At 37.1% G+C, this 16,837-nt stretch overlaps 2 protein-coding genes across 4 annotated transcripts; one reads left to right on the forward strand and one right to left on the reverse strand.

Moving 5' to 3' along the window:
• Positions 1-1,429: 1,429 nt before the first annotated feature.
• LOC129281466 (uncharacterized) lies at positions 1,430-13,983 on the reverse strand. 3 transcript variants are annotated; one of them, XM_054917432.2, is made up of 3 exons: positions 13,206-13,983; positions 8,952-9,053; positions 1,430-7,084 (listed from the first exon to the last, which is right to left on the reverse strand). In XM_054917432.2, the coding sequence occupies exons 2-3, from the start codon at positions 9,048-9,050 to the stop codon at positions 6,026-6,028; spliced, it is 1,158 nt and encodes a 385-aa protein (XP_054773407.2). In that variant the 5' UTR covers positions 9,051-9,053; positions 13,206-13,983; the 3' UTR covers positions 1,430-6,025. The 3 variants fall into 3 exon arrangements, with proteins under 3 accessions (XP_054773407.2, XP_063957586.1, XP_063957591.1); XM_064101516.1 differs by lacking the exon at positions 13,206-13,983 and adding an exon at positions 10,908-11,316; XM_064101521.1 differs by lacking the exon at positions 13,206-13,983 and adding an exon at positions 11,025-11,350 and having other exon boundaries at positions 1,436-7,084.
• Positions 13,984-14,436: 453 nt separating this feature from the next.
• Positions 14,437-16,586, forward strand: LOC129266441 (uncharacterized). The gene is made up of 2 exons (XM_054904296.2): positions 14,437-14,442; positions 16,089-16,586. The coding sequence occupies exons 1-2, from the start codon at positions 14,437-14,439 to the stop codon at positions 16,584-16,586; spliced, it is 504 nt and encodes a 167-aa protein (XP_054760271.2).
• The last annotated feature ends 251 nt before the right edge of the window (positions 16,587-16,837 follow it).

A 16,837-nucleotide genomic window follows, 5' to 3' on the forward strand; every position in this document is an offset into this window, starting at 1 on the left:
GTGAGGATTTTTAAAGTTAAGGTGTTTTTTTTTTGGGGGGGGGACGGGGTCAGTGTCGCAACAAGTCCAAGATTTTTAAGGAGCCAGACATGGTATAAAGGGCAGAATCTATATTTAAAAAAGACAGCGGACCGGGCGAGTAAAAATATTACCTTTATACAAAAAATGCTGATTAAAAAAATACTCCATCCCTACCTGCATTATGTATTGAATGAGAAAAAATATATTTCACCTTTTTTTGTTTTCCTTTCCTTTCTTTCCTCCTATGTTGTGGGGAGGGGGTATTCTTTAAGACCGTAGTGTATGTGTTAGCTTATTTCTTCAACAAGACTACATGTAAAGACTAGACCAATAATGCGAGCGCGAAGCGTGAGCTGAAACTTGGAAAAAATGACCATACCATTTTGAGGACTCTTGTCGTTTTTGTCTCACCTGCATAGCAGAGCGAGACTTTATGCGCCGCTTTTTTTACGACGGCGGCGGCGTCGTCAACATAAAATCTTTTGAAGTTTTTGAAATGACATCATGAAACTGGGACATATGGATTATCAAGTAATATTGAACATCCTGCCTTGGTTTCAGGTCACATGACCAAGGTCAAAGGTCATTTAGGGTCAATGAACTTAGACCATGTTAGGGGAATCAATATCGAAATCTAACCTAATGTTAAGTTTTTGAAATGTCATCATAACTTTAATAGAAAGTACGTGGACCTAGTTCATTAAACTGGGACATATGGATAATCAAGTATTACTGAACATCCTGCTTGAGTTTCAGGTCACATGACTAAAGGTCAAAGGTAATTTAGGGTCATTGAACTTTGGGCATATTGGGGGTATTTGCACAGCCGGCCCACCCCCCCCCCCCCCTTTGAAAGGCACAATTAAACTTTGTACTGTAAATATGCCGTTCAAACACAAGTGTCCCCCCTCCCCTTTGACTTTGAAAGTGAGGACCTTTTTTTTTTCTTCCTTTTTAGTGCTTGCTTGTCAAATTTTTTCGTGGACCAAATGTCCTTAATTTTGGGGTGAAAACCTTTTTTTTTTAATCCTGGATCCGCCCATGCGACAGGTTTTTTTCCCGTTTGCGTTAAATATTGGTATGTTTTACATTCCAAGCTGTATTGATATTCTATTTCCAAGGCAGTGTGTGTACTTATGTTTCTAATGTGTTATTAAAATGTGGCGATAACACTGGTATTTCTTTTTTTTTATACAAATTCTATTTTGTTAATACTTTTTATATTAAAATGAAAATGTAACTAAATCCTGTCAACCATATTCCACTCATGTTTAATTCATGTTGTGTCTTGTCATACGTAAGTGATTATCTATTAATCTGAAATATTTATGCATCCTACTTTTTAGTACATTCTTTTAAAAGCTTGCATGTCTACGTATTAATCAATGTCTGGCACATGTGGGAATTTGGAGTAGTAATTGATTTATTGAAAATAGATCGATGAAATAACAGTTTTGAATTCATGGACGTCCATACATGTAATAACGTGTATACCATCAGTCAATAGATTATTTCCACATAAAATCAGAAATGAAATACATGAAAATCAAGAATTATTTGCCATAGATACCTTCACTCCTAATAACGTGCATCCAAGTCTAATTTCATCTTCGAGAGCCCTTTGAAGATTATAGCAGAACAAGATAGCCAATTTCAGTGACAATTACAAAATACAACTGTTCTCCAATGGGGTATTTCAGGCTGGAAAGAAGTACATCTAAATAAATAGTGAAATTAACAAGAGCAAAACGCTGAAATTTTCATCTAAATCTGATAACAAAGAATGAGGTTATAGAATTTCGAAATTCATAAATATTTTAACAGTCACATGTTTATGCACACCGTCATGAATATGCAAAAAAGTGGGATGATGTCATGTCCCCACTTCCCTGTTTTCTGTCACTACATGATATAATTATTTCATATTTTCGTATACGTTTGTGTATGTAACAAAATAAGTTGCAGCAATCACCTCACACGTTAAATCAGTGGTTAATCAAAGTTTGCATTCTTCGAGGACATTTTTTTAATAAACATAATTTCATATTGTAAAAAACAAAATAATATATAAGTGGTGATACATCATCAGTTTTCTAATTGCATAGAACGGTATCACCGAAATAATGCATAACTGCAAAATGTCATAACTGTTATTCATCGTCCGAGTTTTGATGAAATATTCAGTGTTTTTCTTGTCCGATTCAACCTGTTTACCCATTCAAATTATTTTGTTTTCGGCCTGGATTACCACCCGAGTTTTTGCTTTAGGAACAATTCGTAATCATCGAAAATGGGTTTGTTCATGGCCGTTCGCAGCGGGGCAGTTGCCCCAAGAAAATTGGAAAAATTAACTCTTTTTTTTTTACTGAAAATTGTCACAAAATTCACTATAAGTATGCACAAAATCCTTCAGTTTCATGCAAAAGCTTCTCGCTTTCGAGTTTCTTTTTAAAAAGTTTACGCTTCCTGCCCCCCCCCCCCCATCCAGCATGGCCATAGTTTTGTTGAGTATCCCGGAGTAGGTTTTTATGAAATCATCTTATGTAAACGGAGTTGTGGTTAAAAGCGTTGTATGTATAAAAAATTGAAAACTTGCGGGGAGGGGGTGTTATTTTTCCCAGACTACAATTCGTATCTTAAAAACAATCTGTCCATGGTTGTATATTGTTGATTTACTTCTTATTTGGCTACAGCTGTTTCAGCAAAAACTGTTACATATTTTTGTAGCCAAAAATGAATAAAAGCATGAAATACTAGATGTTACTTTCTGTCTACCACGAAATTATTCTTAACTTATCCATATACCAACTTGTGAAAACTCTGCTCACAAAGATGAGGACATATAGGCTGGCGATAAGGACAATATAAAACCCTTTTTCGAGGCTTGCGGTTTTGAGTTTTACTGTACTTAAAAAGCAAAATATTAAGCTGGCAGGGTGTGAACATGAAAACTTTATTGTACTAGTATTCTGCTTCATATTTTTCCAATGATGTATAGTCCTGAGTGATTGGCCTAATTGTGATGGCTTCTGACATAGTCTTAAAAACAAATAGTTGGCTCACGCATATCGGGTCCATGAATATATCATGTTCTAGATCATTTATTTATTTATTTATTTCGTTTTGTTTACCCAGGGTAACCCCATCAGTGGACTAAGCACTGTTTTTCTTGGGGGCCCTGCATACAAGTAACAAATACATACATATAATAAATACAAACAATGAAAAACAAGGAAGAAAATATGTTCAAAGAGACAAGCAACCTGCAGGACATACAGACATACTGAAATACATGTGTGTATAAGTAGAACAAAAGTCAACATATTGTGCATATGCAAATCCATATAACTATATATTCCCTATGATCATATGATTATTGATTAATTTTGTGTTTAAATATTTGTTTGCTTGTCCCTGGAACCAGCCAGATAGGGGTAGTTATTTTAATTCAGTAGTTTCTCGCTCTCCAATAAGATGTAGCGAAGGATTGCCTCGAGACTGCACTACGGGTACCACTATCCAGCTGGTTCCAGAGAATGGCAGCACTATGAGAAAAGGCCTTTTTTCCAGCCTGTGTGCGTACAAGCGGTACCACTACACCATTCTGGACTGAGTTTCTAGTTCTGTACAAGTGGACATTACTAGATCTTACTACGAGTTCAGAGAGATATATTGGCGCTTCCTCGTTAAGGATAATGTGTATTGTTTTACATCTATGGTATTTCCACCTTTCTTCAATCGACACCCATTTGAGTCTATGGAGCACCTGTTCAATAGGTGTAGAAAAATTAACTTTTAGGATTAGACGGGCCGTTTTCTTATGCTGTCTGATTAAGCCATCCTTAAGATACTGTGCACACATGCTCCAAGAATTACTACAGTAATCAAAGTACGGTAATATAAGTGAATTAGCTAAGACTTTTGAACTGTCAATCGTGAGGTATTTTCTAAGCCTACTGAGAAGAGCTATCCGTGAGCCAATCTTCTTCATTGATTCTTCTACATTCTTTTGCCATGTCATGGTATCATCCATCCATACACCTAGATATTTATAATTACTGACTCTTTCAAGCACATGGTTATTAACAACTAGGTTAATATCATCACAGGTTGGTAGTTTCCTGGGGGATCCAAAAATCATGTATTGCGTTTTAGATGAATTTAGCCTCAGATGGTTTTGTGTCAGCCATTTATTCACAAGTTCAAGTTCTTTGTTTAATACTAATTCAATCTCATTGATATTTTCAGCACTATAATACAGTATAGTGTCATCAGCATACATCATAATGTGACAATTATCTAGAATGCTGGGTAATTCATTCACCATAAAAACAACAGAGGTCCGATAATCGAACCTTGCGGAACGCCTGTCTTGACATTAGTAATGTCAGACAAGGTTCCTTTGACAAATGTACGTTGGGTTCTTCCAGATAAGTATGATTGAATCCAGGTAAGCTCTCTGCCTTGAACACCATAGAAGGGAAGTTTCTTTAGCAACAATTCATGACTGACAGAATCAAAGGCCTTTTTAGGTCAAGATATACGACACCTGTTAGACGGCCATGGTCTATTTGCTTCAGAAGATAATCAGAGAAATAGGTAAGTACAGTATTCGTTGAATGGTTTTTCCTAAAACCGGATTGCTGTTTTACAAACAGATCATTATCACTAAAATGGGCATGGAGTTGATCATGAACCACTCTTTCAAGAACCTTCATTATGATGGGAATAATAGATATCGGACGATAATTATTTGGATCCTGTTTATCACCATTTTTGTATATAGGTGTGACTTTAGCAGTCTTCCATTCATTTGGTATTAGCCCGGTCTGGAGAGAAACATTGAAAATCTGAGTCAATTGTTCAGATATTATTGGGGCGGCTTCTTTGAGCAATTTAGGGTCCAAACCATCTATCCCTGTTGCCTTTTTAATGTCCAGTGCTTTCAGAATCTCTAGTACACGCTGAGAGTTGATGTCCGTGAATGCAAAATTATGGTTACAAACAACTCGATGCAAGTTACCGTCATCATAATGTTGTGGGGCACCCTCAGATATAACACCAAAATTTGCAAATGAATGGTTTAGGACGTTTGCTATCTCGAGTGGTTCATGAATGTACTCATCATTTACTCTTAGACATTCAATGGAAGATTGGACATTACTGCCACTGAGACCTTTCAAGATTTTCCACAGTTGAGCGGGGTTTCGTTTATGCTCAATTATATTAGTTACATAGTAATCCTTCTTTAAGACATGTCTATAATTATTGATATGATTCCTACAAAAGCGATACTGTTGCCAATGGATACTCAGTCCACTAACTTCTGCCCTTCTTTTTAGCCTATCCCGTTCATATGATAATTTGATATACTCATCGTTTACCCAAGGTGTTTTTTGCCCTCTTACTCTCATAGTTACTACTGGAGCATTTCTATCACAAGATTCTACAAACTCTTGTTTCCATGCATTCCACATTAAGTTAACATCTTGAGTTTGGAGTTGCCTCCCTAAGTCAGTCTTGGAAAGATCTTCCAAGAAACATTGTGTGTCGAATCTCTTGAAATTACGAAAGATTACAGTTTTGGGTTTAATCTTTGGTCTATGTAATTTCCTTACAAAATACACAAGACTATGATCACTCAATCCTTCAGACAGAACACAACTTTCTACAATGTTATGAGAGGTATTTGTTAGAACAATATCAATCAAACTTACACTTGTTTCAGTAATTCTGGTTGCACTTTGAATAACTTGTTTCAACTTATGGGTTCTACAGAGTGACAGAATTAACTGTGACTTTTTTAGAAGTCCTTAATCATCATTAGCAGGTCCCTCGAAGATGACCTAGATCTGGAAGTCCTCAGGTTGATCGCATACGTTTCCACGCTAGTTTTTAGCAGTCCCGTCACATAACCATGCATGCAGGGGAAAATAATTCTCTTCATGAATTACAGAAAATTGTATTCACACATAAAAATAGATTTAGTCTGTGTGTGTGTATCTTAGACCTCATCTGATATTCTTCTGAGGTGATTATGGTGTTTTGTCAATGCCGCTGCAGCTGCTGCTGCTGCAGATGCCCTACGAGTGGTAAGTGGCGACCCGATGAGTCCCTGACGCGGTAAGGTCGGCGATCGCGGAGACGTCGGTGACATGTGTCCCGATAGTGCCTGAATCTGTAACGGCTTTGAACCTCTGCCATCTAACGGCGATGAAGGGACTGAAGAACCCCTCCTTGAAGTCACTGAGGAGTTCACCACGCGTCCTCCTACATGCCCTATGAGATTCGGTTGAGTGTTTTGACGACGAAGTGGTGGTCTCTTCCGTCCGAGTCTTCCCTGTTGTATCGATTCTATGATATATTGCTTTTCTTCCCAGTCCCGTTTGGTGATCCATCCCAGGGAGTCTGCATCGATCATGTCCATAGTGCTCCGTCTCATCAGATATCGTGATCGATCACAGTGCTGCCGTGACGGATGATGGTACTCATTCGAATTTGGTAGACTAGTCGAATCGTCACTCGTAACGATACTATCCGGTGTGTCGCGTTCGTAGGTCGTGTAATCGGTTTGATCCGGTTCGTCCTCTGCCATACTGGCAAGCCGTGGCGGTCGGCTGTCTTCGGGCGTCATAAATCCAGGCGAAACGATGCCGAAATCTGACCCGAATTGAATCGAAGCGCGAGTTGGGCTAGTTCGTCTTATAAGAAAATTTTCCGGCGGAGATGGTGATCCAAACTGTATGCTTTGTCGTCGCTGGAACGATGAAATCCCAACGTGTTCATCTAGATCTAATTCCACATCTTGGTGTTCGCCAAATAGAATGTCGTCATCCGAAAGAGGCTCCAGTATCGGTAGTTCACCACATATCGATTCCATATCGATATTTCTCGAGTACTCGGTTGGAAGTCGTATCATTGGATTGTGTTCGGTTAATTTTCTATTTGCTTTGCTATTTCCCTCGGGGTTTTGCTGACGATAAGATGCAATGAGTAGCTTCATGGCTCGTCGAATACCTTTGATTTCCTTTCTGACAAGATGATGAGCGTCTTTAATGTTATCCTGCAATGATAAAATTAATTTAGAATGATTAAAGAGTATGTGCGCGTGCATTATTTACATTTTCCAAATTCATGACTTTGTTTCCATGCACAGGGTTGTAATTTTCTTCTGATAGTGAATCGGAGCTGACTCGGCTGAGAATATCTTTGTTTCTTTCTCAATTTCTTCCTAATTTCTGCCTTCCTTTCTTTTTTCCTCCCTTTCTTCGCCCCTTTCTTTAATTCTTCCTTTCTTCTCTCTTGTTTTTCCTCTCTTCCTTCCCTCTTTTCCATTTCTTCTTTCCTTCTTTCTTTCATTTTCCTTAAGTTTGTTTCTTTCATATATTTCATTCATTCATTTATCATGTTTATATTTTTATCTAATTTTGTTCACTTATTTTATTGAATATTTTTCTTCATTCTCGATTTCCTCCTCTCTATTACCCCCACCCGCTTCTCTTACTATGACTATATATATGTGTATATACACACATGGTATCATAATATCCAAATCGATACATGATTAAAGCGAACAGGTCATGATACCCCAGATCCTATTGAGATCTATTAACGATGTTGACGGGCCCCAATCATCAGCGGAGTAGCTTTTGAATAAGACAAGAAAAAAGATATACGACCTCCACATGCGGCATATTGTCGCCATATTCTTTATATCATTGATTTTACACAGCTTTATGACTTCGGGGTGAGTTGAGAAAAGAACAATGTGAACGAGTAGACAGTATAACTGTAATGTTTCGAATGTTCCACCACTTGCCCGTCGGCTCTTTTGGTGTATCTAATTTTAAACTGGTAATTTGGCATTATAGGGCACAGCTCCCTGCTAATTGCTTTCCCGGGGTCGAACCACGTTTCTGTATTTTAATCCATATAGGTTGTGGGTTCAAATCCAAGCCATGGTGTAATTTCCTTCAGCAAGAAATTGATCCACATTGTGATGCACCCAACCCAGGTGAGATAAAGGGGTACCCGGCAAGAATTTATTCCTTGAAATGCGTGTGCCATGTAAATGATTACGGCCGCCAAGCTATTTTAACCGGGGTAATAATATCCAAGCCCTTTGGAAGCGAAGAGACGTTATAATCATAATGTGATATGCGATATGCAAGAACTGTCATTATTATTATCATCATCATCATTATTGTGATTAAAAACTTATTACCTAGATGATATAAAGATTACTGAACTAAACATGCAAACGAGAAAGCGAGAAACACTTTGCTTTCGATTTTGTGATTGGTCAAACCATTTGTACTATGTACTTAGAAAAAAAAAGGTATTAGTGATAAGAGCTATAAGAAAATTGGGTATTACCATTAGCATTCGCAGAAATTAGCATTAATCATCTAATGGAATCGAAGTCGATTGGCTTGGGTAAACTATTGTTCTACAATGCGACCAGAATAACACATATTCTTTGTCCTCTCAGTAATAAATAGGTCTGAGTGTCTCATGTTGTGGGATAGATCGACCAGTAAGCAGCATCCGACAAATTTTGAATCAATAAGATCGAACAATCGTAACATTTCAGTATCGATTGGGGAAATTAGGCGGTATTAATGTAAGCAGGAAGAATGACAAAACTCTGAAGGGTTCGTTTTATTGCCAGGTGCATTCAATGCTGGCTTTTCGTATCAGTGAGGGTGAAATGAAGTGTTATATCTTCAATGTGACAAGATGTCAAAAGGTTTGGGCCACTTGACGGTCAAATTATCGATTCATTGTTTGGGAAGAGTTGTCAAAGAATACAAAAATCAGAGTTACTTCGGAAGACTTAGCCAAAAGTTTCATACGTATATACCCAGCCGATATTTTCAGTAATTCCTAAATAGTATATAGAAATCAAATAAATAACCGTTATAACTTACGAGATCTGATCGAAGCTCGGACACTTCCTGATGGAGAATAACTCGTCTTTCTTTGAAACCCATTTTAGATAAGGATTCCTTAGCCAGAGCTGAAAGCATAATCTGTGTCAGATAAAGATAGCAAAAATGGCATCGTTTAAACAAGCTTTTTTTTCTCAAAATATATGATCAAGTTTATCACACAGTCTTAAAACAAAAAACAAATCCGAAATTATATGTCCCAGAGATACCAGACTGCCCTGAAAAGAATACTGGTCAGATTAGCGTGTAAAAATCACGTTTTGATATATTGGGATTATTTGCTTTAGTGACATTCTTTTGTAAATTAAAGGGGAAAATAGAAAGTATCACTAAAGATGACCCACCAACATTCTGTATAGAGTAGACTGTGCACCAATCGCAAAATATTTTCTGCAAAAATATAGTTTATGGGCTAGAGGTAACACTTAATTTGGCAAAGTCAAGTTGGCTATTTTTATTGAACCAAATTTTATCTGTCAAACGTGAATGAATGTGTTTTCTACTCCATAAACAGATATAAGTTTTCTACCCCATAAACAAGTAGGTCTACTAAATAAACATTTTACCAAACAAAGAATTAGCTCTAGTACATTTCCACCCAATGCATGAAATATTGATACAAGATTCGACCGATAAATGAGCAATGGATACAACTTTCAAACAGAGAGAAGTACAATTTTTTAGTCGTTCATACAAAATTTACCCGAAAAATGAATTGTTTCCAATTTTACCCGGCAATAAAGTAATCAGGGGCGGCGGAATGTAAAGCCATAAAATGCACTTATAATTACGTCAAAGTTGGCATTTGGTGCAAACGGATATTTTCACCATGAGATTATCACTTGCAGAGAAGTTGTGCGTTTTGTATTGATTATTAAGTTCAGCAAAGTCGTTTTGATATGACTTCTGATTGATAAGATATAGGCTTCATTCTCTAACCTAAAATGTATTATGTTTTGCTTCAAATATGGTATTTCATTTTTATTTAAAAAGGAGGGCATTTTGCATTTTGAAAAAAAAGACAATTTTCCTACGGGGATTTTTTGGGGGATGGCAAGTGCCCCCCCCCCCTGCATGCCTCCCTGGAAGCAATTAAATCTTCCCGACAACAATGAATACTATATACTTGGGCACATTGCAGAAAAAGTTGTGTTTAACCCGAAATAGACTGGGCTACTAGTATTTGAGATGTAAACTTGAGGACGGGGGGGGGGGGGGGCGTGATGCCCTCTTCTGATCTCTCGGCCGCCGTTCTCGCGATCGCGCCGAAACCTTGCATTCGTATCATAAATTACAAGTCAGTTTATTTTCTTATCATTATGAATAAAATGAGAATAAGTGCAAATTTTACCAAATATGATTTATACCATTTTTCTAATGTAAGGGATGTTGAATTCTTCCCTAAAAAGGGGTTATTAATTCGAAGTTTATCTGATCAAAAAGGAAATTGTTTACCTCAATTGCTTGAGCACGATTTTTACCAGAAAGTTAAAAACTTCACCATGCAAAGAAGTGATTTTTAAACATTTAATCTTGTGAAAATAAAATATTCATAAGAATGAAAATTCCACCCTGCCAGTGAAGGATTATTAGATGAATTATTCTATATATGTAAATTAATGGACAAAAGAGAAAATAGTAATATGATTATTACGATAATTTGTAAACGAAAATACAAATAGTACAATATTAACATGATAATAGTTTTAGGCTATAAAACGATACCTGCTGGTATCCCCTTTTAATTCAAAGTCAGTCATTGTTTTATAAAAAAATAATTGTAAGTACAAGTTTTATTCTTGCAATATGAATACTTCTACAATAATTTTATTTATTTAACCTTTTATACATCAAAAGGGTAAATCATAATTAAAAACGAAAACAGGTTAAAAATCTGAAAAATAACTAGCTATGTGTTGAGTATTTAACACTTACCTCTCATTTAATACTATCCCCAAATAAGATATAGACGTACGCGGATCAGAACAAACGACGAAAAAGAGATTTCGTACACATGTATTTTACGTCCATAGTGGTAAAAAGCAAACTTACTTTCTCATCTCAGAAGATATGGAACTTTTCGATTATATGAGTTTTAAAATCTAGGATCTGTAAGTGATAAATAATTCCCACCATTCTCTCATTTAATTCTCTCCAAGAAACGAATATAATGATGTTACAGAAATAATTTCAAAATGAAAATCTTCCCCTATCTTTCGGCGAGATGCCGTTCTAGTTGGCGGCTCTCTTTGACCGGGCTCTTTGAGTCGAGATCGTCTGTGAGGTACGGAATCACGAATGACAGTTCAGTTGGTACCTCTGCGTCAAACTAGATCTATTCACTGACAGCTTACTCCTTTTTATTTCGATTTTTATGTTGAGATGCATTATTCTGATCGCAGGTCCAAATGGACTAAAGTAGGGGGAAAGAAAGTAACGCTTTCACGTATCGATTAGAGATTGAGACATTAAGAAGTAGACGGATAGAGTTTGTTCGATACTTCCATCTCAGAACCTGCCGAAGTTGATGATGTATAGAGGGAATAATGGTTGGTATTGCTACATGTATCTAGAATTGTTACCAAACACGGTGAATATGTTGTGCATACAAATTTAAAACACTTGAGGTGATCCTATCTATGGTATTATCAAAATATATTTTGTTTATCGGACGACATGCTTGTACATGTATATAGGACTTAAGTATCTTCTAAATGTTGAGTGTAGAAAATAACACAATGGTGGTGATCTTTTACATGATTGCTTAGAAAGCATGACTGCTTGTATGCAAGAAACCAGAGGACCGACGGCTTAAGGTCCTCTCCGATGGACCTGGTAATGAGGATGAATGCCTTACAAAAGGGCACTAGCGCACCACTTGGGAATCGAACCCGGGTCACCGGAATCCGAAACCCCCGCTCTACCGACTGAGCTATCGCGCCTCCTCTCTCACATTGTTCGGCGAGTCCAGAAAAAAACAAAATTTATTGAATGTTATATTTTATCACCTTACTTCACAATCAAATATCTAATTACATGGCAGAACTTGAACACTTTAAATATGTTCATTTTCTAGCGGTTTTCACTAGGTTTTGAGCACTACTGTACTTGCAAGGAATAAAATAAGTGAGACGTGCGGTTCCAAATAATGTTTCCTTTTATTCGGGCAAGCTTCAAATCATATCGACGGCCTTCACCGGGTATAACAATCAATAACGAAATAGCATGAACGTTATAATATCAGCAAAATTATAAGCAAAGTATCATTGAAAGTGTAATAATTATCATCAGAGTATTTATTTATCTATCCAGGGGCGGATCTATCTATCCATCCATCCATCCATCTATCTATAAGCATCTTGGTTTTCCACGTATTGGTAATTATTAGACATCAGAAATGCGAAAGAAGTGATTACACAAGTAATGCATGTTTGCATTGCCAACATGCTCTTCATTAGGGCATTGTAAAATGTACTTCTCTCATTTCACAATTCATCCCTGAAGAAAGCAGATGCCTATCGAAAATTTTGATTTCTCTATTAAAAAGGTGCTCAAGGGTGAAAATAATATGATTTAAACAGATAGAGAGGAATCAGACAAACAAAACACTGAAACTTTGACCAAAATCGGTCGAGGAATAACAAAGTTTTGACATTCTAAACATTTGCATTATTTCGGTGAAACAGTTATATGCATCTCTTCATGAATATTCAATGAGCAAACTGATGATGTCATATCCCCACCTGTTCTTTTGTATTCTATTACATGAAATTATGTTAATTCAATTTTTTTCTGCAAGAACTAAAAAAAACTGGATTGACAACTGATTTAATGCAATATAGATATTCATTGCTGCAACTTATTTATTATAAGGGAGACTATCACTCACACATATATATAAATGAAATTATTCTGATTTCATGTAATAACATAAGAAAAAGGAAAATGGGGATGTGATATCATCAGCCCATCTAATGAATATTCATAAAGACGTGCATACAGCTGTTTTCACAAAATATTGTTAAACTTTATATTCAATAACTTTGTTATTTGTCAACCGAATTAGCAACAGAAGAAAAAAGAAGAAGTAAAAGAAGAAGAAGAAGAAGGAAAAGAAGAAGTAGACGACGAAAAAAACCCAAATTATGAAGAAGAGTAGGAAAAACAAGTAATAGTAAAACAATTATTCATTAAAAAAATTAGCATGGTGGAAATGTCGAAAGATTTACTTACAAAGTAGTTGTTCTCTTCTACGCATGCGTTGCCTTTCAAAAAACATCCAACTATTCGTTCAGGTAGGTCTATTATCCATTTTCATTAACAGATCTTTAAAAAGATATACACAAGGTGCCCAAATTTCTATATTAGTTAGTGATGTCCATAAAGAAACTTGATTTTGAGCACCTCCTCTTCGAAACGAGTCGATTGAAGATGAGCATTTGAGGCCAATCCTTGATCTTTTTGCTCGGGTCCTTCCCCGGTCCTTCCAAGAAGGGCCTCGATCAATCACGCACCTCTTACTTCAAGTGTCTTCGGATTACAGTGTGTATTTGAGTTTTGTCAGACGTGTATCAATCAGATATGATTATTTACGTCTGGGACCGACCTTTAACGTCACCATCCGAAAGACGTGACCAGGGCTCGAACCTCGAACCTCTGCATCAATTTGTAACTTCCCCACAGCTTGGATTACAGGCGCACGCCACAACGCCCAGGCTTGGCGTGTTTCGCTTTCACTGATCAGCGCAAACAATTAGGAGAATTTAGTCGCTAGCTTAACAACAGTCTCGACGTAAAGAGGTGACTCTCTCCATGCTCTCCCTCTTCTATTTTGCTACCAAAAGATCGATGATGACTGAATGAACGTCATTAGGAAGCATTCGGCCTTCTTTCGGTTGTTTCTTTGTCCCAGTAGGGCGGAGCTAAAACATGAATATATCAAGGGTTTTTGATATAATACTCTCAATAAAACAACTGATATCACGCGACGGAATATGAACATGATGAATATAAATGCCCTCCTGGGCGATACCATACGTGTCGTACGGGACATTTCTATAATTTCTAGTCTCTTAGCAGACGGCTTGAGCAATACATTTTATTTTTTTGCCAATGATAAAGTTATAGTGGGTAGTCATGTAGAAAACTGATAACCAACGAAAGACAATTGATTATGGGCGAATTAAAGGTGAAAATGATGTGTGTCATACGGCACTCAGAAATGCCCCGTACGACACTCAACATTTTCACCTGTAATTCACCCATGGACAACATAATTTGGTTGTCATTTATTTACATGGCTACCCAGTGGTACGTCATTTTTACCACAAAACAAATTGAAGTTTCTCGTTTGTTTGGACAGCAGGTCGAAAAATATGAAAATGGCTGATTTTTCTAGCATGGAATCGCCGTTCCTCGATGGCATTCATGTAGTTTGTAAAACAAGCAATGCATCTTTTCAAGCATGCAGGTAAATGGCATTCGAATAAAGAACCCACTGAAATTGTTCAAAGAATGACTGTGACTCTCATTGCACTATCACTGTACTCAGAGGCGGTTCTTTAGAGGGTTATAGGGACTTGTGACTTTTCGAGTGTTAAAAAGAAAGAAAAGTGTCAAAAAGAGGGGTCCAGTTATGTAACTGTACATTGCCCCTATTTATTCAATTGAAAAGCAAAGATGGCGTCAACTTTTCTCTGGGAACACTGCCAGGGCTCTTGTGATGCACCCATCACAAATTCATAGGGAATTTTCCAAACTATGCACCTAGTTATTATAGGATCTTTCCTGGTAATATTCTTAATTAGAATGATACTAATTATGTCACTTTTCATTTGAAAAAAAAAACATGTTTGGACTGTAGAGCATCGAATATAAATGTTGATGGACATAAGAATTACCATATTCTTCCTTCTTATATATTAATTTACTTTGAAATTATACCAATGTCACAATAATATTTCATTGTGATGTCATGATAATTTAACAATAATGATTACTTTAAAGAGTTATGATCGTACCAGTTCGTTGGTGTTAATTACGCTCTAAATATTGAGATAATGAATACATGGGTTGCGGTGCAGTAAGACTATTTATTGGAGCAGTAAAAATATTGGTTAATGAACTCCCAATATTCAATATCGACAGCCGATTAAATAAAAAAAATGTTTGGACAGTTACTAATATACACCGTGGGAGGTACTTTATTCTCATATTATATCCGTTTCATTTGAATGAGCGCGTTCTTCGGTAAACTGCAACTCTTAATTCGACAGACGAGTAGATTGCAATTATTCTTTGGAAATGGAGTATAAAGGGAATTGTTTGAATTTAACAATGATAAACTAACAATTACGCTTGAAAGGCCAATAGTCTCGCGACAAGAATTATTTCTTTATGATTGGGTCTTGAAATGGTTCCATGACATTTGCTCCGGCGACAATTGCTCTGCTGCAAATTCCACACATTAATGGAGACCAACCTTAACCCTGGATTTAACAATATAACATATCCACTCTCATATTTTGTGTACAGAAAACTGTATTGGTATAATGCTTAACGCTAAATAATATCCCAAAATTATCATATTTTTTATTTCATCAAACAACTTATACATTAAAATCTATTCAAAGAGAAATTTTGATCGAAATTTGCCTTTCTTTTCCTATTTTTTCAAAGGATTTGACTTGGGAGCCAGTTGAGAGCTCTTCTCCTGCCGATACCAGAGGCTCTTGGTAATTGTCAAATAAATTGATAGAAACGGTAAATATAAAAATCAAACGATATGAATATAAGGATTTATAAATTATTCCAAAAAAATGTGTATGTTTTCTGGTGGTTTTAAGACATATAAACATTCTTTCACCCTTTCCCACCCCCAACAAACTGATTGGGAAAAGGCAGATTAAAAGTCCACAAAGAATTTAATATAGGCGTATCATTTTATTTTTGATAGTTGGCAGACGTATACAGATTTGTTCATGAACTAGACCTAAATATATTACTTAAAAATTTAGATTAAAATCAAGCCTGTTGTCGCCTAAGTATTCAGGAGACAGCCGCCTGTCACTTTATTCAACATCATGAAATCATGGAGTGGCATACACCCTATCGTAGAACCCATCTACACCAGACACAGCACCATACAACCCATCGACACCAGACACGGCACCATACAACCCATCGACACCAGACAAAACACCATACAACCCATCAAAACGAGACACGGCACAATACGACCCATCTACACCAGACACAGCACCATACAGCCCATCTACACCAGACGCAACACCATACAACCCATCTCCACCAGACACAGCACCATACAACCCATCTACACCAGACACGGCACCATACAACCCACCTACACCATACAACCAATCGACACGAGACACGGCACCATACAACCCATCGACACCAGACACAGCATTGTACAACTTATCTACACCAGACACAACACCATACAACCCATCTACACCAGACACAGCACCATACAACCCGTCGACACCAGATACGGCACCATACAACCCATCGACACGAGACACAGCACCATACAGCCCATCTACACTAAACACAGCACCATACAACCCATCTCCACCAGATACAGCACCATAAAACTCATCTCCACCAGATCAGACACAGTACTATTCAACCAATCTTCACCAGACAACAATAGCGTACAACCCATCTACGCTAGGCACAGCACCATACAACCCATCGACACCAGACACGGTACCATAAAACCCGTCGACACCAGACACAGCACCTACAGCCCATCTACACCAAGCACATCATCTTATAACCTATCGACATCAGACACAGCCCCAGTTGACACCGCGCAATTTCTTCTTGCGTTAGCATTACAT

This window comes from Lytechinus pictus, chromosome 1, assembly GCF_037042905.1.
Source record: "Lytechinus pictus isolate F3 Inbred chromosome 1, Lp3.0, whole genome shotgun sequence".
In the NCBI taxonomy this organism is placed as follows: Eukaryota; Metazoa; Echinodermata; class Echinoidea; order Temnopleuroida; family Toxopneustidae; genus Lytechinus; species Lytechinus pictus.